General features: G+C 41.1%; 1 protein-coding gene across 3 annotated transcripts in view; it reads right to left on the bottom strand.

Annotated features, from left to right (window-relative positions):
- Nucleotides 1-3,623: 3,623 nt before the first annotated feature.
- The window catches only part of RAB3B (RAB3B, member RAS oncogene family), a 53,445-nt gene continuing 32,176 nt past the window's right edge, over nt 3,624-24,892 (bottom strand). For all 3 annotated transcript variants that reach the window (XM_075759418.1, XM_075759419.1, XM_075759417.1), the window contains 3 exons: nt 15,723-15,841; nt 7,846-7,970; nt 3,624-4,239 (listed from right to left, as the gene is read on the bottom strand). In XM_075759418.1, coding sequence (XP_075615533.1) covers nt 4,052-4,239; nt 7,846-7,970; nt 15,723-15,841 — 432 coding nt within the window. In that variant the 3' untranslated portion in view covers nt 3,624-4,051. The remainder of the gene's footprint in view (nt 4,240-7,845; nt 7,971-15,722; nt 15,842-24,892) is intronic.

The raw sequence follows: 24,892 nt of genomic DNA, 5'->3' as shown, positions 1-24,892 counted from the left end.
TTCTCTGTGCCGTCGCGTTCTGACATTTATGCGCGCCTACCACGTTAGCTTCCCCCCCTGTTCTTGCGTTGGAACAGTCCAACCGCCGGTTGGCGGGGGCCAGCCTTCTCCTCTCATTTCCTTCAACTATTGGTCCAATTAGCTGTCGCTCACTCCTGACAGTGCCAATCAGCTCGCGCAAGCTGCCCGAGGAGGGGTGCCACGCGCAGTCCCCTCAGCGCAAGGCGCTGCCCCCGGACACCGCGGGGAAGCAGCTCCGGGGCTGGCGGTGAAATCCGGCTGAAGTCGAGACCGAAACTTGGCACGAAGAAACGGGATCGTGGTCATCAGCCTCCCTCGGCGGTCATTAGAAAAGCCAAACGCTAACCACATTGAGTCAATTCAGAGAAATGTGACTGTTCTTAGGGTTCAGAACGCCTGACCACACTCTTGATTTGATAGTGAAATTTGATAGTTGGTATTTTTCAACGCTTAAATGCGCCAGAGTTAAGTTTGCAATTTTATTTTAACCAGCAGTACCAACTGTCTCTTGAGAGATCCAGTACATACTTAGTGTTGACTGCTGATTTTTAATTTTTTTTTGTTCCCCTAATGGTATCCTTAACAGCATAAAATTTGTACTCATGGCTGTTTAACAGAAAAGACTCTTGTTTATTCTTGATCTGGCCTAGTCTTTGCTGTTTGGTAGGTCTCAGCATTTTCCAATTTGTGAATATACTTCTTTGCCCTGTGAAACCAGTGTCGTCATAGCAAGGTCAAGTCTTGACAAGAGAAATGCTGCTTTTCCTCATCTTGCATCTCACTGAAGCTGGCGTTTCCAAATGGCATAAGTGGGCAACACTCTTTTCCTTGTAACACTTTGAGAGCTGTTAACAAGTTCATCGTTGCATTTATGATGTCCCTTTTGCATTGTTCCACATTTGTCCAGTTTTCTGCTATTCCTGTAGTACCAGCGCTGTTACTTATTTTATGTGTAAGTCTATGTTGACTGCAAAAGATCTGATGAAAGCAAAGTTAAGGGGTCATACGAATGAGGGGGGCTGCCTGAAACACAGGTAAGCTAATTTAGACCGGGTGCCTACTCATATTTTACTGCTTTATTTCTCCACAAGGTGGAAGCCAAGACCCATGTCTAACCCAGAGCCTCCTGTACAGCCTTTACGGGAGAACTGCAGAGTCAGTGCTGTATTGCACAACCAATAGAGAAGCTTGTGAAGAGCCGTTGCCTCTTTCCTTTCACATTCTAGTACCCCTTTCTTTCTTTTACTTTGTAACCACACTGTTTTATCAACACTACTATCCTAGGCCACAGGCAGTCACATGGAAGGCTCTATACAAGACCCCATCAAGCATTTTGGGTTTGTCTTTGGTGCAGGCAAGTCTTATTTCCCTTGCCTTGACAAATTATTGTCTTGCATTCTGCAATTACCTCTTACAAGTTAATACAAGTAACGATTATTATTGACTCACTGGTGATACTGAAGTCAGCTGCGTGCCACTTCAGGCAGGCTTTCTCTGTTCATTCACAGCTTTTAATGCGAATGTAAGATGACGAGATACATCCTGCCATTATTATGTGTGTGTCAGTTACCTGTGCTGATTTGATTTCTTATTTGAAACAGACTCTGCAGGATTTCTGCACCAAATACTAGGTTTCTCCATATATGCAATATAGGGCAGGGTAGAATTCCTAACTGTCTTTTCCAGTTCTGTGGACTATACTGCCACGTAGCTTGTGCTGCAAAAACCAATTCTGCCCATCCTAGCTTGAAGGGCCTGGAATGTACTTGTATTCTTCTTAAAAAAAAAAAAAATCTGACTTGACTGGAAAACAATGAAACACAATTATGTATTAGGTAGCAAAGGCAAAGGTCTTTTTTGCTAAGAAAAAAGTAAAAACAAAATAATTGAAATTCCATTTCTGCTGAATCCATTTTCTTTTACCATTGAGCTGCTGACCTGAAAAATCATTATTTGCATGGAGGTGCTCCATTGTACCTGTGCAGCTCAAAATCATCGCTCCTTGCTGTGGAAGGGGTTTTTTTGCTCGTTACACAAGTAGCAGAAGCAGGTTTTAGGGCAACAATTAGAACACTGCACATTTATTGGCCAAATAATCCTTCTCCTCACTCTGTTTTAAAGCTGCACAGTGATTCCAGACTGACCTTTTTTGACAGGGGGATGATCCTTGAGCCCAGCAATGCAGTTTGATGTATTTTAAAGGCATTAACAAGATACCTTCTTTCTACATGCATGCAATTGCCTAATACGATGCAGCTGACACAAGCTCTCTGGCCACGCCTGGTGACTACATTTCTCTTTATTTTGCAATTTCAGGTGTTTAGATACAATAACCACATCCTAGCACCGCACAAATGGCACTTTAAGTACTAGATCACACACGCCCAAAATACGTCACAGTAAAGATTTCTGAAAGCAACATACAAAGGAAGGGATCAAGCCTTTAGCACAACAAGCCTAAACTACATCAACGTAGTCACGTTTTTCTCCAGAATATTGTGCTTTTTTCTTATAACTATTACACTTGGACACAGAACAAAATTACAAAAGTTTTCGCTAGTGTCGTGATCCAGCAAGTTACAGTGCAACAGGCAGGTACTTCAGTTTCAGACATCAAAAAGTCTCCTCAGCCAGAGGAGTTCATAGGCCTAACAACCCTAAACTTTTCAGAATTTTCACTTTAAGACAGCAAACTCTCCATCTCGGCCTAATTTACATTTACAGACACAATTTGCAATCACTGTTTGGAGCTGGGATGCACAAACAAGTGTGTGATCATAAAGGCATACAGTGCCTGTCATCTCACAGATTCACAAAAGCAGCTCCTCCATACATTTCAGAGAAACACAAGCTCTGCGTGTGGCTAATGTACACAGAATACTACACAGTCGTGGAGAAGTTTTGTCATTTTAGAGATTTTGGAAGTATAATAATATTTTAGATGTTAAGTAGTAAAAATTGTTCCTCCCTTCAAGGAATGATGCAACAAATTGTCCATAGAGTAACTCTAACAGGACGTCGTTGGTCTTTACCATTTTTCATTTGCAGTTATGTTTTATTAATCAATCTTCCTTTTTTTTAAATTATACTTTGTGGTTGAATCTGAAACCAGAAAAAACTATCCCCCACCCCCCACGCACCCATCTAGCACAAAATTAAAAAAAATCAACAACAAAATGCAGAAAGAAAATCTAATATTGGCACTGGTACTTGCCAACATTCACATTTTGGCTCCTGATATTTTTATCTTTCTGAGACAGTGCTGTTCCAAATATTACATGTCAGATTTTGCCTCCAACTGCACATGCAGCAGCCAGTTTCTCCTTTGCCCTGCAACAAATCCACCATCAAGCAGCTGATCAGAGCAGATCCAAACCTGGAGAGGGTAAAACTACAGGACACGTGGGAACAGCCGCAGGACAGGCACCTCCTCGGCGTCTTGAAACAAAGGACCAGGGAAAAGCCAGGTGCCGAACGCCGCGACACCCCAGCACTCTGCAAGCCGTTACTGGTCACTGGAGAAAACTGAGGTCAATGTCTAGAGGATAGCAACAATGACTCTCAAAATATCTGGGGACTGATTGTTTTTTTTAAATGTAAAAAAAAAAAAAAGCATATTCTTGTTTTATAAGGGAGTTTTTTCCCAATTTTCTTTTAGAGCTGGTCCCTTCTAATTGGTTTTTGTTTCCTGCTGTTCTTGACAAAAAACGTCTTTCTCCAGGAGAAGAATTTGTAATTAATAATGCAACATTCTCTGTGGAAATAACACTTGCAAGGCTATACAATTCTTTTTCTTCAGTGTAACTCACATTAACACTAGGTGCACTTACAATATTTATTCAGATTTTTGTTTTTTAAATTATTGGATGAAGAAATACATAATACTAACATTCCAGCACATTAAACAAACATACCAGTTTCCTACAACAGAGACTTCTGCCTTTGGACTACATGATAACACACCACCACAGATGAAAAAGATAAAATTTAGTGAAGAAAGGAGAAGGACATTTCTCAGCGAGAAAGGTCACTAGCACGAGCAGTTCTGCTGTGAAGGGGGTGGGTTGTCTGTGAGTCGCATGCTCCTTCCAGAAGTGCCCCTGGAAGGGTCTGATTCTATACTCTCTGACATTTTATCACAGATTATATCCACGAGACGCTCAAACACCTGCCTTACATTGATGTTTTCTTTGGCACTAGCTTCAAAGTAGTCAAAACCTGGGAGAAGAAGTGGGAAAAAAAAAAAATCAATACAGACTGATGGTAATGGAAATGGTTTTAAAAATACTTCTTTTTTTTCCAGAATGCACCTTAAGAAAACAAGACATTAGACAATTCTTAAGCTCAGTTGATTCCCACAATCTCAGAATGGTGAGCAGAAATACTTCTAAAATTTATCAATCAGTAAGAGTCAAAGGGATAATCGTATCCTTACCATCACCCCGGTAAGCACACCTGCAGATGACACAGATCTGAACCAACCCGGGACAAGGGAGTCACATTCTCCCCCTCACATCAGCAAAGGTGCCCTGGGCACTGGCTGGTCACATGCTGCTAACCAGTAACGTACGGAGGGGCCTTCCCGGGCTCCCCGCACCCCTGCGCGACGGGGCGGGACTCTGCGAACCACTGCTGCAGTCTGGCAGAGCAGAGACCAGAAAGAGAAGCAAGATGATGGTTGTACTCCTTCTGCTGACCAACTTCTGTGCTTGTGAGAAAAAAGCTCCGTGACTTTGGTCTTGTTTTTTCCCGCTCTTTGTCTGTTTAGACAGAAAGCTCTTCAGGGTAGTTAATACTCGCACAGCACACGTCACAACAGAGCACCTGTCCTGGCAAGGGCTATTCAGCACTGCTGGAATTACAAACAATGTTGTGTGATTCCTACAGAGTAATTGCAGCATCCAGTTGCCAGCTCCTAGCTGCAGGGACGAGTACGGATTCTCAAACACTGACCCTTTCTGATTAAAAAAAACCAAACAGCAAGGCAGGAGTTACGCCAAGGCAGGGATGGCACAGATTCCTGCTGCGTCCCGCTGACACCCCATGCCACGCAAGAACCAGCCTTCTCACAGAAGAGCCTGAACCCTGCCTCAGCCAGCAGAAACGCACTGAACTGCGAAGCATTTATCTTTCTGACCCCAGGGGCTTCAAAGGCCAACCATCGCTTATAATGGCTGTTGCTTCTGTTCTACCAGGTTTCTATATTGCCAACAGCAAGAGCTCAAGCACCACAGAGAGTTTATTTTGCAATAAGCTACATTCCGTTGTGCTTCATTTCGGGGGTATTCTGCATTGCATCAGTTTTCTTTGAATCTGCCACAAAGGACGGGAAAGATAAGTTGTCTTAACTGATTAGTCCATGCTGCCGGTAGACTGAGTCACCCTGATGTGTGAGATAAGTCCCATTCTCACTTTTTAAAAATCATGGAACAACGGGTGAAGTGATGGTGGAGACGCTTGCCTCGTTACTAAATCAGGATGGCTTCCGGCATCAGACGAGGGTTCTGTCTGCCCCACTTGCTGTCTTTGATGATGATTAAAAATGTATATAAAGAGCACAAGAAATCAGAGAACTGAACTTAGGTATTTGTAGGTCCAACATTGGTTTAGCTTCTGCTGTCACTGAATCTGTTTTGGTTTAGTTCACATTCAGGCCAATAACAAATTCCTAATCTGATTAGGAAATTATTTCAATTGCGTTAATGTCACTATACAAACTTCGATAAACACACTGAAGGACAACCTTTATGTGAATCATTATGATGAAAGCTAGCAGTTTAAGCAGTTGATAGTCAATTAAAGAGATTCCTCCCACCTAACACAATAATTTCAGATAATGCCATATACATTAGCACAGCTAATATAAGGAAAAACTGATTGATAAAACTAGATGTATTTCTTCAGCCTTTTTAAAAGAGCATTTAGTGTTTTGGGAGGCTACAGAAGAGGAGGACTGGGACAGCACTTTCCAAAGGCATGGCTAGTTTTTGTTTTGCTTTGCACTGGGGTACGTTTCTCCATGGTGAGCTGGACAGGTCAGGGGCAGAACTGTGGATTCTTCAGCAGAAGAGCTTCCTACTGACCGAGTCAGTTGCTACAGTAAATCTGTGCGCCTGTGTGTTCAGAAGTGTCCCATACCTAAAGGATTCAGATTCTAGATGCCAAGTTTGTATTTAAACAAGCAGATTAATTTTGGGGGAGGAAAAAAAAACATTAGAAGTCCAAACAGGAGTGAGAGTTCCAGTAAAACTCTCTATTTGCTGTTACATTGTTCTGGACAAATTTTCAACTACTAACAGCATAATTACTCTTGCAAAATATGTGGGCCCACTTGCATTCACAACAGTTTTGAGAGTCTGCAAGCCAGGAACCGAGTTTATTCACATTCATATTTTCAAAAGCAAATCAGATTCTGTGTAAAAAAAGAGCCTGGTTTTGCAAACTAACCACATCTTTGTTTGCTTTGCTGGTAAAGAGTTATTATCACAATAATAACAATGATGGGAAATTAGAGAGTTTAGTTTGGTATTTGCTTATTATTTATGATGGCAGTGCCTTAAGGCTCCAGTCATGAATGGGACCCCTTTGTGTTTAGTACATGTAGAATTTACACTTGAAGGCTCTAAAACTGCAGGCCTTTGTAGACATGCTTCCCCCTCCCCCCCCCCCATGAAAAAATAATCTGATTGCTCTTAACTCTTTGGAACAGTGACCATTTTTTTGTTTAGATCACACAGGTCCCTATCACAAAGCCATACTCTATACATCTATGAGCACATTTTCTATACCTTCCCTTCATTAAAAAACACCACCAACAAAACTCCCAACTAATAAATACCCATTATCTAAGATTTAACCATAATTAGCAATTTGATCGTGGTCACACTTTGAACTACAACAATGTACGCAGCTTATACTGGAAGTCCAGTACCCTCAGTTTAACAATACACCCTCCACTCACTGCTTAAGAATTAAGACAACGTAGGATTTTATAAATTGGGGATGATGGTGATTCCTTTGGGTCTGGTAAGAATCTCTTCTCTTACAAGCTAAACAAATATCTATGGTATGCCCACTGTAAGTGTCTCCACTGTTAACTGAATTAAATTTTAACAGGATTTACTTGCCACTACGAATTCTTTAAGAGATGACAGTATAGTTAAATCTTAACACAAAAACCCTGATTAAAAAGATCACTTATGCTATAGTATATAATGAAAAATTATAAATAAATGAGAAAATAAATGATGAGTTTATTTTGCTGCTCATTCTAAAATTTTTACTGCAATCCCAGCTTCCTCTCGATAGAAATGTTTTGCTTTTTCTATCCCGCATCAATAACATAATGTAATTTCCCTACCTGGATAGAGAAGCCTAGTACATTTTAAAAATACGTTTTACTCAAGTGTACAGTTCTGATTTATAAACTTTTTTTCATTGTTTAGTTGAAAAAAAAATCCTTCTACAAAAATCAATGCTTGCATTCTGAAAATAACTATATGGTACTTAGAGACCTGGAGACAGAATTGTGTTTATGAAAACTTTTTCTCATTTCATTCCACTGAGCTAATAAAAGCTGCTCTATCCAGACAAACTTTATCTTCGTTACATCCTTAGATATTAGCTTTACAGATGGAGAAATGCTACAAGAAGGTAGTATTCAGCACTAAACAAGTAAAATATGGACCTAGATTATATTACACTTCTTAGCTGTGATACCATTATTAAAGTATTACGGCTGGAAGGACTTTTTATCATACAAATTAAAAGGAACACAGTATAACTAAGCAGGAAAAAAGTAGAAAGAAAAGCTTTGACATGTACCTAGCTGATCCGCTAGATGTTTCCCCTTCTCCACAGGAATAATTCTTTCATCTTCCATGTCACATTTATTTCCAACCAGGATCACTTGTGCATTGTCCCAGGAGTAAGTCTTGATTTGTGTGGCCCTACAGCAGGTCAAAAAAGATTGTTACATTCCATCAGCTGTGCCAAAATACAATCATATATTAAGGATGAAAACAAGTACCATTAATGCCAACATCGACATTTCAAGACTGTATGTTGGTTAAAAGAAAATGACCAAGCTTACGCACAAAGCAAGAATGCAGACTGTAATTTATAGCACCGTTCTATTTTACTACTCCTTAACTTTGCATGACAATAAAGTTTCTTGTTAAGACTTTGCAAATGTTTTAAAGATCATGAGATCCACACAAAAAGCTGAACTGAATATTTTTTTAAATCTGGGGACAAAAAAAAGCATTCTTCTAAAGTTTATTCTCCTTCAGCTGTAATCTGTCAGAGGAATGGCAATCAGTGACACCTCTTAAGGATATTGTCCCTATAGAGAAAGCCATACAATAGATACACATTTCATGCTAGATTTACAACTTCTTCTGAAACACATAACAATAATTCAGAACAGACAAAAAAGATGCTCATTTGCTGCAGCATTTTAGTAACACCATAAGAAACTCTGTTTTGAGAGTCAAACAGACGGAAGCATCAAGTCATCTTTGCTTGAACAGGAAAACTGGGTCACGGAGAATGAAAATTGCATAGAAACCTGGAAACAATTGCTAAAGAAAAACAGAGATTTACCAAATTGGGAAGATATGGGATCAAGGCAAGGCTCTGTGAGCTAATATTTGAACTCAGCAGGATTAAGTGATACCTAAGGCAGGAAACAGCAGATGCAATGACAGACGGCAAGTATCAGATAAATGCTAACTTCAATGACAGAGGGATCAAGTGCATAGGAGCTTAAGCAGGAGCACTGGGATGAACTTAAAGCCTCTAAAGCTCTCTGTGGCTCATGTGCTGAAACTGGAGTGGAGCTAGCTGTGGGTCCCAGGAGTCTGACCTTACATTTGGCCTCTTCATAGTTTCTGTATGACAAAACAGAAGATTTTTCTGTTTATCCTGAGGGGCCAGTCCTTTCCCATCATCCTCAGTGAGGTGTCACAGGACCAGCAGCAGAACAGTATTAGCTTGGTAGCATTCACTTTCATCCATTTTTTCAGTGGCCCAACCTATTTTATCTTCACCAAGTCAGCTCTATCTTTTAAGACTCCCTCCTTCCCAAAGGTGATTAGGCTACTCTGCCAGAAGTGATACACTCCCTCCCTCCTCCACTCCCAACTTACCTTTCCACTCTCTGTCTCTACCCCTCCATACAGGACCCTGCAGTATCAGGCAAATCTGCCATTTCCCAGGAGAGCCAGGAGTCCCCTCAGATTTTACTTCTGTTTAGTTTGCTTGAACTCCCTTAACAAGAAAGCACTTGATTCCTTCTCTTTTGAATTAGCAGCAGCCTCCAGCTCTGATCCACTAATGATAATTTTTAATTAGAGCTGCTTACTCGCCTTTTCCATAGAAAGCAGACAGTCATGTTACTCCATTGATATCTATGAAAAAAGGGGTCATTTCACTGTGCAACTTGCCTTTAAGCAGCAGCCTGTTTGGATTGCACTGGAAAACAAACCTAAACGAAGCCCATTCAGCAAGGCCAGACCCATGCTGCAACATGCAAAAATAATCAAGGACTTCGTGCAGTGAAACTTCATACTCTTCTTAGCGTCCTCCTGGAAAGGCACTCACTCCAAGCCCAATTTTGACTCCTCCACTTTCACACCCTTTTGAGTGTCTCTTTGTAGACAAGCCTTGCAAAAGCCAATATGAGTCTGTGATGAGTTTATGCGGTACTCTGTGGTTTCTCAAGGCTCATCACAGAAGGGGGTGACCTCAGAAATCAACCAAAAGCCCAGGAAGATGAAGTATCCCCAGTCTCCCTCCATAAGCAATAGAGAGAAAGAAAGTCTTTCCAGGTTCAATTTAAAACACCTATAACCAGGCTCCTCTTCTGACTCCCAGTCCGCTCTCTGGATTCATTTCAGCCTCTGGGGGGTCATATGGGGACACACTGCCAGATCTTAGCTATTTCAACAGAATTACTTGGAAAATTAGAAGAAAAAAGCATGAAGGATCTCCCAGAAAAACTCATCCTTCTCCTTGTTTTGTACAAGTTAGTGAAAAACCTCTCTCGCAGAACACTGGCATTTACACTTACTTGGAATGAAAACAAAGTTATAAAGAAAATTGTCTAAAAGAAACTGTGATCCTCATACAAAAAGAAAGGCAACAAATTTCCAGCAGCTTTTGGAAAAGTAAATAAATAAATAAATACAAAGGCTTGTGTAATTGAGATGTTTCAACAACTATCAGGGCAGTCTAATATACACACTGGGAAAAATATATTTCTGTGACACAACAACAATGCTGTGCCTTATTTGTGCTGAATTCCCCAAATTAACGACAAAGCATGGCTTTTATGCTTCATGCTTAGAAGAAAAATAGTCTCAGGTTCACAGTTACATGGATATATCAACAACCTAATTTGGAGATCAGCCTTAAAGATAAATAAAACTGATGATTTGTGAACCCAGCTGTCACTTAAATCTAAGTTACGTTTAACCAATTTTGTCTTCCCTTCTACGAAATTGTCTAGATTGTCCAAAGCAGAGTTTCCATAGTATTTTCTATTTACTTTACAGTATCAAATGCTGAGTATATTCTAGTTTCAGTACAGTTTCAAATGAGGTATAAACCACTGATTTATCTACGTGCAAAACTATCAAGCCAATGTCAAATAATAACTGTCAAAGGAGCCTACTAAAAAAAAAAAATCTACAAACTGAGCTGAAAGCCATGAAAGCTCATTTAACCCTTTCACTCACCCTACTACAGGAAAGATGTCATTATTCAAACAAAATAATTAGTTATTTTCAAATATCAGGTAAAACCTATCTTTGCTTTTGCCCATTTATGCTTTTTGTGTGTGTGTGTGTAAAATAACCTGACTCTACTGCAGTAAGGAAAAATCACTCAGGCTTAATCTTTTAAGGCTTCTCATTCAATCTGTTGTACCTTTCCCAGTGAAGGAGCAGGAGAGCAGGTCATGTCCTAAATATTCCCAAATGCATTTAAATTGTGTATCTTACTCTTTCTTAGCTGCTTTAAGATAATTATCATTAACTGAAGTGACTCATGTGAATGAAGGAAAGACTGTATTTCAAATTCATATACTACCTGGAGAGCTTATCTAAATACCTGATACACAGCCATGATGAGGAGAAACAGTGCCTTTACTTGGTTTAGGAGAAGTGTTTCTGGAGTGACACAAAGCAAACCAGAATCCTCTTTAGGACATCCACCCAGAAGAAGAATGCAGTAAAAAGATCACACAAGGAAGAAATCATAGGGCAGATGTGAAGAGATATTCTCATTTCCCTTGTGGACAGGTAAGGCCAGGTCAGGAGGCTGTTAAGAGAGTCACATGCCAATGAGCCAGAGATGAGAGGTAAATTGCACCATACATACATGGGAGGCAGTTTTAAAGGGGATGTTGGAGCTTCATGAAAAGGCCTGGAGAATAATAAGGCTAGTGAGCACAACCTGCTATGGCAATTTCCCAGCTAGAGGGAGGATATAAGCTCTAAGATGCTGGAGAGGCTAGAAGGGAGAAGACTTGTCTTTGATGGAGAGCTGACTTTGAACAAGGCTACCTTCCCGTAATTTTTCAGTGTAATTATGAAAATGAATTTTGAGATCTATGCACATCCCTATAAGCTCAACAGAAGCTAAGAGTTTGTCATGGGCAAAAGCTTACTTGGAGTGCTAGGTCTCTGGTTCAGCTGTTTGTTCATGCTTTTGGCTTGTTTTCTGTAGGGAACTCTGCAGGAAGAGATGGTACAAGAGAAAGCAGTGAGATGGGCTGAGACTCATGCTGACAGCCTGCTTACACAGCATCTTAAAAAACCTGAATCACTGAATGGCAGTAGGCAGGGCACCAGCAAGAAGTAACAAGCTTTAGGATTGGAGAATCTCTGACTACAGAGATGACTACTGTACACAACCTGACCCATTCCAAGGTTTTGTGAATGGGTACAATTTTAGGACCGAGGAATTATGTTCAGGTGGGAAATTCTTACCAGCCAATGAGAATGGACTGGGATGGACAGCAGCCAAAAGTTAGCAGAAGGGGCATCACTTCATATTTTATTTGCTGCTTTTTTTGTTTGTTTGTTTTGTTTTTTTTTTTTTTTTGAGGTATCCTCCTGAGCTTGATTGTATTCACTTTATGAACCCAGTCCCATGATCACATGGCAGGTGGCTTACTCATCTTTTTATGCCAGAGAAAGTCAAATTCCATCCACACAAGCTAGTTTAGAAATAACTGGGAAGGTTAAGAGGTTCCTTACTGGATTTAATTCACATTAACTGAGTACTGCTGATTTATTCCCAATGTCTAAAAGGTCAGCCGATCTGCTGCATCATGCTGCCTTTATGAAAAAAATATTCAGCTTAACAGTATTCTTTATTTACTGTACCGGGACACTGAAAAAATGCATCACTAGCCAGCTAGGATAGCAGGACACTTAAAAGAGAGAAAGGATGTGTAGGATTAACTGCTGTGATTTCTAAAAACTTGCAGGACGTAAGAAGACCTGGAATGAGCTTGGCTGTTACCTTTTGCACATATATTCTAGGTGGATGCCCCATTTAATTCCAGTGAGGGTTGAAGTATGGTCTTGGAACTACCATGGTTTGTTGTAACCTCACCTAAACCTCTGCAAGCAGAGAGGCAACTCGTGTATCTGGCCACACACTTTCCTTGCAAAGTAAAAAAGCAACTTGCAACCTTGCCATTTCCTGGGAATCTAGGAGCAATGCTACTGAGGGTAACCGCTTCATTAGTGGAGAAGACGTGGTTCAGGCACTTGTCCTCACATCCCAAACATTCTGGGTCCCGCTCTCTCTTAGAGGTCCTCCCCCTTGGGCACAGCAGGCAGAGCAAGAAGGCTAAGCTATCCACACATGATGGATGAGACAAGGCAGGGCTGAGCATCAGGGGCACGCTACTGACTTTGCAGGCTGCGCAGCTTCCCAATCGCTGCCTCTCCATCCTCTCACCAGCACCAAGCAGAAGCACTGCAGGACTGCTAGGACTCTGTATCACTGGGCATGCTGCTGCTGTCTCGCACTTGACGTGAAGAAGGGACTAGTCTCATGGAGATAAAGGCTCTGAGCTAAAGGAGCTCAAGCAGTAGACACCTTAATTTTCCAAGGAGAGTACAGTTCCTGACTGAAGACCAGATCCAGTGTAATGTTGTTTTGAAGCATAACTGTATCACCCAGCATGGCGAGAAAAAAACAACAAAAAATCCTACGTACTTGCTATGCTAGCAAATGGCAGAGGCTGATATAGCAGCACCAGACAAAAGCTTTTTTTTCCATTTCTTGTCCATTTGGAAATTTAGAAAGCTATTTTGCAGACTGGGAAAAAACCCCACCTCTTAGCTGCATCACCACTAGAGGACTCTGCTGGCACAGCTACAGTCCTCATCTCCTCTCCTGTGGACAAGCTTCAGAAAGGATGGAAATGGGTTACCACAGCCCGATTTTATCTGCCCCATGACATAATTTGGACTCAGAATCTTAAAACTGATGACTGGAAAGATTCCTGCCCTACAGAGTAAAAAACCTCTGTCCTTTGGCTGACAAAGTGCTCTTAGCAAAGGTTTTCATGCAGCCCCTGTGGCACAGGGAGACGTGAAGTCAAATAGACAAAGCCAACCTTTCCTAATTCTTACACTCTAGCACCACTGCCTTTGATAGAACAGACGTTAGACCATTTCCAAAGCAAATCTTCAGGTTAAAGTTCACCCATGCAAACTTTAAAATAGTATCTCATAATGGCAGCTTATTAGACTGACACTTGTTATTTTTTAGCTAAATTAAGACTGTTAAGTAAAACAGATTAGAGAGGAAACAACAGACAGATGAACTGGTCGTATATACCTTGCTTCAACAGGGAACCAAGCTGAAAATATGTGTAGTTTAGTGAAAGATATTGCCCTAGATCACATGCCTGCACTCCTATGGAAAAAATCCCTGTGCAGACACTTGGAGAAACATGTTCATCTGAGCTTGGTAGAGGGCGTGCCACGTGGATGAACCTGGTTTTGGCTAAGCTTTTGGGTCTGTGTTTCTAGCAAGGAAGAAATTTATTCCTCTGAAGGACAGCTCAGGCAAGGTGCTGCAATTCACCTTCTGCAGCATGGTGTCATGATACTGGAGATGGGGTGAAAGTGGAGACTACATCTTTAGATGTGATGATCGTGACCAACTGTTTCAGTGGACAGTGAGAACTAATAATGGGCAGCCTTGGAGGAAGACCAAATTACTAGAAACAACAAACCGTGTTGTTGCAGCTTTTGAGTTACAACCTAGATTAGGGGATACGGAACAGGTGTTCAACAAAAAGCCAGACAGAGCTGGATGCTAAGAGCCAGTGCCATAGCCAGTGTATTTTCCAGGGGAAGGAGACTCTTCTGATCTCTTAGGTAAGAAAATTTTTAAGTTGCCTTACATGCTACTGTTTTATGCTCCTGCGATGTCACTGAGATCACTGCTGAGAAAACACCTCCCATCAGCTGCCACTGAGGGGGCTGCAGGAACCACACATGGCCACAGAAACAACACGTGGTCTGGCTCTTCTGGGAAGACCTCTACTCTTCCTGCTCTGTATGTGCTCTTCCACTTCCAAAATGAGATCACAGTGTGAGGTGAGATGGGACATTTCTTCCCGAGAAAGACAACAGGTGGCATGAGCTACAAGGGGAGCCTTCAGGTGTGGAAGTGGAAGTGCACACCAAAAATTGGGGGAGATGAGCCTGGGTACCAGTGCAGCTTTGATACTGCCATGGAGTTTTTGCAGTGACTGACCTGGTGCTTTCTTTTTACACTGTAAGCAAAAAATATTTCCTGGCTTACAGGAAATTTGTAAGCCAAATTTATTTCCTGATTTTGTCATCAGAAAGTCCAGAAATCATTTTCTGCTGTTTCTGCATTTGTACTGAATTCGGTGGAGTTTATAACAGCTGAGAATCCGTTTCATGCCTAGTTTTAGGGCTGAGTCCCCACCCTTCCCATTTAATGGGTAACTAACTCCTTCTCCCCATCCCACCCTGAGCACTGCCTCACAGAGTTGTTCAGGTGCTTTCTGTAGTCAGTGGTAACAGACAGGCCCCTTCCAAGGGGTTTGCTTGCTTTCTGTCCTAGACCTTGCTCTTCCTCCTCTTATTACAACTACAACTAATTTAAACTTCACAAGTTTTAAATCAGTAAAGTTAGATTTTTTTAATTATCTCAAGTTAGGCAAGGTGAATACTGTTGCATGTGTCTACACTTGCAGGTTCCAAAAAAAAAAAAAAAAAAATCACTTTTTAAGGCAATTTGGAAATATTTAGCCTTTATTAGATCTTTAAATGAGATTTGTCTCAACCAACCACTGTTAAACTAGATTGTTTTAGCAGCGTAGCCAGAAACCTCATAAGCCCAAATAATGCATTAAAGGATTAATTTCTTTACAATAAATTAGAACTTTTAAAAGCAACAACTGCTATAATTCAAATATAGTAGCATACTATAACTTTTTCATTAAAATGAAGCTGTAGAACTTTTTCTAAGGACAATTTTAAAAACAAATTATTATTCCAGAGTTTAGATGAAGAGGAAAGAATACGGTGATGCAAAGCACTGTGGAGGGTGGGATGTCTAATATTCTCAACAAACAATTGCGAGGAGAGAATTAGCCAAAAAAACCAAACAAACCCAATAACAATAATCTTTCATACCAGTCCTGCACTGCATTGAAGGAGTCTTCACTGGTGATATCATACATGAGGATGAAGCCCATGGCTCCTCGATAGTAGGCTGTAGTGATAGTCCTGTATCTTTCTTGTCCAGCTGTATCCTGGAACAGAAAGGAATATTTAGGCTTTAAGACTTCAATTCTCAGAAACAGGCATTGTAGTTAGGTCTTATATCTAACATAAAGCAACCACTTTGTATAATAATACATCTTAAAATTCTCATTTGCTCCCAACTGAAATGAACTCTACTTACATTTTAGCATTAATTGGGCTTTTGCATCAACTATGATTTATTAAATGCATTTTGACACATGCACTATTAAAAAAATACCAAAGATGTCAACCCTTTAATTGCTCTTCTCTGCCTCAGCCTCAATGCAATAATAAAATGTTAGCAGAGTTCACTGAAAGCTGACACTTCAAGGCAGAGGCAACAGAAAACAGTCCAGGACCGTACCAGACAAAAGACATTTACATGTTGCAATTTAGTGTCACGGTCAGGAAAATGTCCTTGAGATAGATGCTGTGGGTGACTCAGTTCCTACCTGAGGTTAGAGATAACAGTTACAGACCTGATGCAATGAAAATTATTCTACAAAGTGAATTTAATGTGGAATATCCCAATCATGATGTCTGAAGCGCATATACTAATTTGAGATTTACTAACCCTCTTCTGTTGGTTCAGCTTAATTCTCTTTACCTACAGAGTGCTGTAGAATACCTCTACCTGCAGTTGTCATTTCTATGTTCAGCCTGGCAGCACAAAGGTGAAACTCTGGCATATACAACAGAAGAATTTCAAGACTTGTGACAGCTGGAAAACATGTCAACTACCATCTCTTGGATGCAAACAACATTTATTCCTCACATTTTGGGTGCCTGCTCTTAAACTGAGGAATATTTCTACATCAGATCAGCAGTTCTGCAGCCAATCCATTCCCTCTGGACCTGCCTTCTGAACCAAGGACAGAAGTCGTGTGCTTTAACATCTCTCTCATTCAGGAGGTATCTATCATTTGAACAAACAAATTTCATCCATCTTTTGGCAAACGGCAACTCTGTGAAACAGCTGCAGTGGGACAAAAGGCCTTACCTTCAAAGCATATGTTCAGTGTAAGGTGTTGTCTACTAGTTACTCTTATGGTTCAGCAGTTCCGAAATGAATGGTCCTTTAGTCCTCCAAACCCCACACTTAAGAAAGCATTTACCATTGCTGGTGTTTTAAAACATGATTCCAGTTTCTCTTCTCTAGAGAAAAAGACCTTAAAGGACTTATCAATCATATAGCTAGTTGAAGAGTAAAATAAATTCATGTAGAGCACTCTTGCAGGAGTATAAAGCCCATTATCTGATCAGACACAGCACATCACCGCAACCCCAGAAAATACACAAGGTGCAGTGGTGGGGAAACTACTCAGCCTTAAAATCCTTCTGTCCCTCATTCCCATGCGTGCAGCTTTGGCTTTGCCTTATGCAAGAGACAGTGTTGCCCTTCCACAACACATGCTAGCCAGTCTATGAAAGGGGAAAACATCAATGATCGCCTGTTGTTCTGCCCCAGAATATCACAGAGGCTATCTGTAGGAGGAAAACGCTAGTAAATCAGCTCCCTGCAGCTTGCTTAAAAGGCTCTGCCTATTGCACTACCATGAGATAATCCACAGCTGTAACACACTATGAATTTCCCAGTGGAGAGATTACGCAACAGGAATCTTGCTATTTCTCCACCAATCCTCTGGAAAAAGAAAGGGTTTTTCCTTGAAACTTGTGCATTTATTTCAAGACAGGGTAGTCCATTGGCTGATCACGACGACGCATTGCACACTGGCTGAGAAATAGTCCTCCTGTTCCCTCCTGACAAGAGGTACCAGAATGAGGTGGGCTACACCTTGCAGCCTGAGTGACCATTTCTTCTCCTGCCATCAATAAACCCATCACAGAGCACTCATAGCCACTGACACTGCTGAACAGCTAAACCAGCCGTGCCAACTAGATCCTAACTATACTTCTTCAAGTGGGGAAGGTCTCAGCAGCAATCGTATTGTTCTGTTTATTCAGAGACATTTCCTAAGGACACAAGGCTTATTAAATCATCAGTCTTCACACGTGCACGTGTATATGCTCATTATAACTCTACTGACTTTTGATCAAATTTGACTGAGGGGAAACGCTCCAAAAAGTTCTTACAAATATCACGAAAATAGTTGGTAAGGTGAAGAAGAGAGACCTTACTCACACCTTAGCTGGGGAAAAAAAGCTTAACTGCAATGCTTATCTTTTTCCAGCACCAAAGGATCCACAGGAGAGAGGCTTTCTTTATGCCTCGTTAGGAGAAAAGCCTAAATGAGTATTAGTACCTCCTCAGATCCTGCAACCAACAAAAAGAAACAAATCCATAGGAAGTCAGGCTTCTTCAGTTCTCATGCTCACAATGTTATTGTTTTATACCTACATTCCCAGGTTCTTCTATTTTCTGCTCTGTGTTTAACTAGCGCTCATTTTGGCTTAGGGCACGAGGCTGTAACCAGTCAGTAAGCAACTGCAAGACACATTGTCTAGCTACACACAGAATAATTTGGAAAGAAATTAAATTTGACAATGGCTTGGAGCAAGGAGTTAGCGCTGAGGATGTATGTTCAGGCTGTCCTGGGAAGCAGCCCCAAGGGACTCGAGGGTGGCTTCCAAAACCTGCCCTGGTACCATCTCAGTGCCTCAGCTCAGTGAGGAACTGGACTCAGCCCACAGAGTTCATCTGTGTTAAAGGCAAACTGTGCTATTGCCTGAAAGCTCTGGGATTTAGTAATTCTGGTTCATGCATATCAGTAATCTGCCTGTGAACCCCCTGTGTGTGGGGAGGGCCCTGACTTATATGTTACCATGAGATGGGGACGTGGCTGCAGGAGGTGCAGAACCCCAAAGGACTACGTGCATTTGCTTAGTCATAACCTGTTCTCTGGTGGACAAGGCACTTACCTCATTAGGAAGGTATTTTGCATATTAATTGTATATACTTAGGTGCCTGCCTTCTCAGGTTATCAGAGGGGATGTGGGGGGGAAAGGCATCCTATATTTCATGGTATGTAAAGTTTATGGATAACCTTGCCTTGGTAGCCATGTTCTACAATGCGGAGATGTGATTCATCTCTATGTGAGCCACTGACGGATTCCTCGCTCTGTTTTACTGTACGGTACAGAGCATGTCATCTCCTCCTAAAGGTTTTTAGTTGCATTTGTCCAAATCCATTTGAATCTTTGTAATATCACCCTGAAGTGATTTTTTTTTTTCCTCAGGTTATGTTAGCTTCTTAGACAGCTATAACCTGGCTTAATTTTCTTGACTCACACCATGTTTTATGCTAGCTTCCATGAACACTCCCACAACCCCCACATACTTCAACATAAATAAAATAAAACAAACTGCAAAATCTGAGGTCAGTTTCTTCAGCATTTAAGTGGCTTACATCAGTTTAAAACACCACAAACCTTAGGTAATTAGGCACCTCAGTTTATGTGCAAAACATTTATCTAATGAAGGAGAAAATAACTGACACAGATTGCTCCTCCCCCCGCCTCCCAAGTTGTTTGCAAGATTTCCAGGTAGACCACAAACTCATTAGAAGACAAGTACATGAGGCACAGGCAAGGATCAGCAGAAACCCGGTGTAGCTCTAATTAACAGTCTAGCCAAATGCCTAGGAAGAACAGCCTGAGCCTTCAGCATCCAGAAGCCTGTTTGGCTGTCCCTGATGAGGAATCAGAAAGGTTGACTGTAACCAAGCACGGAAGGGTCTCTGTGAGGTATATTCACACTAATGTGCTAACAACTGTTCTTTTGTAGCTTACATGTGTGCCTGTCCTTGATACAAACAATTAAAAAACCCCACAAGACCATTAGTTGGTAGCTTGAAACAAAAATTTGAAGGTTTCTCATTAATGAGCAATCAAAATTCAGTGTTTATCAGAGCAGAAAAAGACCTAAATGCATTTGCATTGTGCAGATGCCCTCTACTCGCAAGATCCATCACCTAAATATTCACAATAGGAGCATAAACAGCTTTTCTTAAATTTCTTTGGCTGTCTCAGCAGAAAAATCAAGGTACTTACACAGGAAACACATTTGAGTTTTTAAATCATGACAGATGCTCTTTGCTGCAGGACTGAAAAATCAGAATCCCTGATTCTGAACCATTGTTCTTCCAGTGAAGACTTCCAGACACAAGTTCTTTGTTCCAAATAAAATGTCACTGAAACTTCTCATCTGCAGCAGATTTAATCCCCTCAGCACCATGACTATTCTAGCAGTGTATGTGACAAACAGCCTCTAAAGAAATAAACCTTTTGATTTTTTTTTTAAAAGGATTATAGTTTGATTCTGTGGGGGTTTTTTAAAGAAGAATAATATGCAAGAATAAGAGTCACTTGTTGTCTAGATGGTTGGCAACCATTACAAGATGCGCATACTTAGCTTCATCCTCGCTTAGGCTGCTCAGAGTCAGAACAGAGGCTACGTCAACCCCAATAACCAGCACCAACCACAATTTCAGGACTTCATCAGCTGTGGTGAAGGAGAGATCTCTTCTCCCCTGCTGTTCAGCGTCACATTGTGACACCTACACTATAGCTTTTTGCACCTTGTTCAGAGTTTGGTCAGCCTTGGAGACAGGATAATCAACTTCACAGCCCTGTTGTTAAAAGGGCAGGAAGTTGTTAGACATTGAAGTGTCAGGAAACATCTGAATCCCTGCAAACACAGCTCAGTTCTCAGCAAGACTGGCCACCTCAGCTCCTGTTCTCTACGAGAGAGATAACCTGAATAAGCAAGAAATAAAGGCACATCCTGAAGGCAGAGGGCTGCTTGTCCTGGGGCTCAGTAATACTCAACCCCTTTATGTCCAAGACCTGTTCACTTTCCCTTCTGCATGGATTGCATGGAATACAAACATTCACACTCACTTGGAGTTACGCTGGTGTCTGTTGTGACAGTGAGAGTGCCATTCTGCCATCCATAACCTCCGTCACACCCCACTCTCTTCCCACCTCCAGGCAGATCTCTCAAACTGTTCATGCAGCCTTCTCCGCTGCTGCCCTGTTCTGCCTTCCTCACATGGAGAAAGAGGAAGGGGGGGGGAAGAAAACCAGCCCAAGAACCACAAGGGTGAGGGAAGAGAGTGACCTTGGGCAGACTAGTATGTGCCATTAATAAGAGAATGCTAACATTGAGCTTACTGTTCCTGCTGGCAGCTAGAAATAGGAACAAACAGGCAAGCAAGATGAGTCACTGGTTAAGACATGAAAAAGACATGATGTCATGAAAAGCCTGTAAAGTTTCAATTGCTGCCAGGAGCAAAATAACACCTGGTTCCCTCAGAACTCAGCTCTGATTAAAATGCTCCAGTTCAACAGATCGTATTAAGTATGTTTTTTCCCTCTTTCGTTATTGACTGCTCCCATTGCCCAAGAGTCACTGGAACCTACTCAGGCACGTTTAGATACGTTGAGAGCCAGTTTCATCTGAGCAACATTAGCAATATGCGGCAAAACATTTCTTCGTGAAAAAAAATAACCACTACCACAAACCCACTATCTTTTTTCATAAAAGGCTCTATCTTTGCAAAGTGTTTTTTAAGCATTTCCCCACTATGGCTATCTCCACTTCAACTCTTTAGAGGCAGTAAAACCAGAAGCCCTGGACAATTTCAGTACCACCAGTTGCAGAAGCTTCCCTTTTCCCATCCTATTTTGCTTATCCTGTACAGAAGCTCCTACCACCCTGTTTTCTCTAACATTCCCATGCTAACTGCTCCCACCAGGGAGATGAAAATTTTATGAAAAGGGACTCTTAATACATGCACAACCTACAAGAGCTCACCAGTATCTGATCAGTCAGAGGCCTCAGTCCTCCCCGACACACACACACACACTTTTGAAGTTGTTCCCTCGTAAGTCACTGGCCGAGTGAACCTTCAGGTGAGGCACTGCACTTACTTGTCTTTTTAAAGTACTTTTGTAAACTAAGCTGACGGACAAGGAAGGCAAAGTTAGTGCAGGCTGACCTCATCCACCATTAAAACATTTCTGGTGGTTGGGAAGCCATAGCTCTTTAACTTTGCTCAGCAACTCCACACCATATAAACCAAAAAAGTGAATCACTGAAATGCAATGGGGTACATTTGCTCAGCAGAATGTAATTTTCAAACCAGAATCAGGCCAAGGTACTGTGATTAACACTACTGCTTATGACCTACTAAGATGTTATTTCCATTTTCCCAGGTGCCTTGAGATTGTAGTGAAGATTAGCAGCAGTTGCTCTTTCTGATCTGTCAAAACATAAGGAGGACTGAAGTAGCGTTACTTGCTTATGAACGTTATCTGCTCTTCTCATCTTTTTGTAAGTTGAGTTTCTCTGTTAGAATATTTAAAAGTCAGTGGCTGCAAAAGAGAAATCACATGAAGATGTACACACAAAGATTAAGGTCATTGTGCACATTTCTTAAATCTTATAGAATTGAAAAGTCTTATTTCTCATGACTTAGGATTACTATGAAGATCAGTCTGATATTTTTTGATCCTTCCTGATCCAGTTACCTTGACAGAAAAATAAAGAAATGGCAGTAATAAAAATATGTAGCATCCATATCACCTGCCTACTTCTAACTTCCACTTCTCTAGCTGCAAATAAACAGCAAACAAAGTTCAAGAGGTATGATGCATTTGAAAGTCCATCCACTGCAGGCAAGTGATAAAACCATCACTGCGATGATTAAAAAAAGGCTGAGATCCTAGAATAAGAAGCATTTTAGGCACTGAAAGCATTTAGGCACTTAGATAGCATTGCTATATAAGAATATTTTGCCAGTTTTGCTAGATCTTTTTAGCTGTCCCACATATATCCTTTAATTCTGTTAATCAACCACTGTAAGAACAGCTGTACAATGCACAGATGTCTGAGCAATGTTAGCCACTATAAGCATTATTAATTAGCTAGGGTTGTTGAGAAGCTGATAAATTAATCACAGCCAGAATACTTCAGAAGCAGCACTACACTGCGAATAAGCAAGCATGGCCATTCTACATGGTCCTGTAGATAGACGTGCCACAGTCCAGCTACCATCGTGTTGGTCGTAACAGCAGCCTGCTAATCTATAGAGGGGTATAGCAGAAAGGAAAATCTCAATGCATTATGAATCAACTGCCAAAAGAACAAATGCAAAATCTGTGAGGAGGAAGTTGAATGATTTGTGGTACAAATCTGCCTAAATTCAGTAGCCTGGTTCTTTGATCTGGAAAGGAACAAGGACAGGTGAAGGGAATTAGCATTATATCGCTATCGGCCTCCCTCCCCCTCAAACACACAAAGCCAAACAGAGCAAATCCCAGCTCTGAGAGCAGCAGAACGAGACCCAGACTTCCTGGAGCCTATTTCTAGGTGATCAAATGTCATGGTAACCAGCAAGAGAGCCAGGCTGCGAGAGGGGCTGCTCAGGTCTGTGAGGAGCAGGCTTTGCGCAAGGCTGGGCAGCATCCACATGGCTCTGGTCCCCCAGCAGCATCGCGGTGGTACCCAACCCTGACTGCGGCTGCTCAACTCTTGGCAACACCTTCAATTAACACAGTTACAAAGCAAATATTTATGTCCAAAGCTCAATGACTTTGTGCCTGGAAGACCTGTTAGTACCCCTAATTGTAAGAAAACTTAGGAGTCTGCTATGAGCATCGCTCCTAGGGCTTGTTCTTATCAAGGGAAAATTTCAGCTTATTTAGTAGTGGATTAGGGCTAAATCTGACCCTCATACTTCACAAGAACCCCTGAGAGATATTGTGTTAAGGGGACCAATTTTAAGACAAAGCACTCAGAAATTCTGTGAAGGTGTTAGGATATTTCTAAGATTAAAATACCAAATCAAATTACAACCGTGGGGCAAGAACGCTTGCTTTAAATTGAAGGGCAGCAGCAAGACAAAAAAGAAAATAACCAAACATAATTTATATTAAGAACCACACGCCAATAAAAAAAAATAAAAATTCTTTTAAGGTCTTTAAAATCCTAATGTGTAATTTTTCAAGATTTGGTGGAAATTAAGAGTTGATCAGGCAATTTCCAATTTATTATCTCCCAAACTAGGAAAAAAGCCCCACTGCTGAATTCAGGTGAGCATTAACCAAAAATATAAAGACATTTAAGGTTCTAGCATTCAAGAAGGTAGAACAAAAGCTTAAAGACAACAAAACCCAAGAACTGTCTGAAGCTCATAAATCAGAAGGTAAATAAAAAAGAAAATATATTTATCACTTCAGTAGAGTTTGAAATACATTTTCCAAATGCTAGAATTAGCAATAACAGATTCTTCTATCTCATAACTTTAGATTTGATAGAAATGTTCACATACTTTGAAAAGCAATGCAATAAATAAATCTGATAGAGTTCTTCACTGCTGACATGAAGGGGTTTTTGTTTAAATTCACAAAAATGTAAAAAAAACAATCAAATGGAATTTGAAACTTTCCAAGTAAACCCACATCTCTGCTGAGAATAGAAAGGAAAACTTTCAGCTAAAGGACAGCTATTTTGGAGTAGTCGTAAGCATCTTAAAATAGAGGCTTAGAATTGAAGTTCTTTGTCAACCACAACAGTACACGCATGATGATGCTCAGTAATAGCACAAGACAAAGAAAATAATCTGCTACCATTTACCATAATATTTTCTATTATAACCACACAGTCCAGATGTTAAACTCAAAATTTCATTGTGTAGCAGGTGCAGATGGCTCTACTGCACTCCTGAGGCAGTTCAGTGAGCAGCTGTGAGGTCCCTTTGGGGCTGTCATCTGGTTACAGCGCCTATAGGTTTCTTGGTGCGATGCCCTTTAACACACTGTTTTAAGTTCACCCACCTTTGTGGTGATGCCTTCTCCTCCTTTGCATTTGGAGTGAGGGTCATGAGCAAATACTTCTTGACATACATGTGAGATGTTTTGCTGTTTGGTATTTTTACGGTGTACTAATCACTTCACCACCATGACATCTCCCTGCTCTAGGTCGTTTACTGCTTCCTAGCCCTTGGCCAGTGGACACACTAAGTGCTCAAATCTTACTGATGAAAAGCACATCTCATATTTACCTTTTTAGAAAGATTTCCCAGCTGAAGAAAACG

Source organism: Balearica regulorum, chromosome 8, assembly GCF_011004875.1.
Source record: "Balearica regulorum gibbericeps isolate bBalReg1 chromosome 8, bBalReg1.pri, whole genome shotgun sequence".
In the NCBI taxonomy this organism is placed as follows: Eukaryota; Metazoa; Chordata; class Aves; order Gruiformes; family Gruidae; genus Balearica; species Balearica regulorum.
Note: the sequence above shows the minus strand (reverse complement) of the source record. Positions and strands in the feature narration are given on the sequence as shown.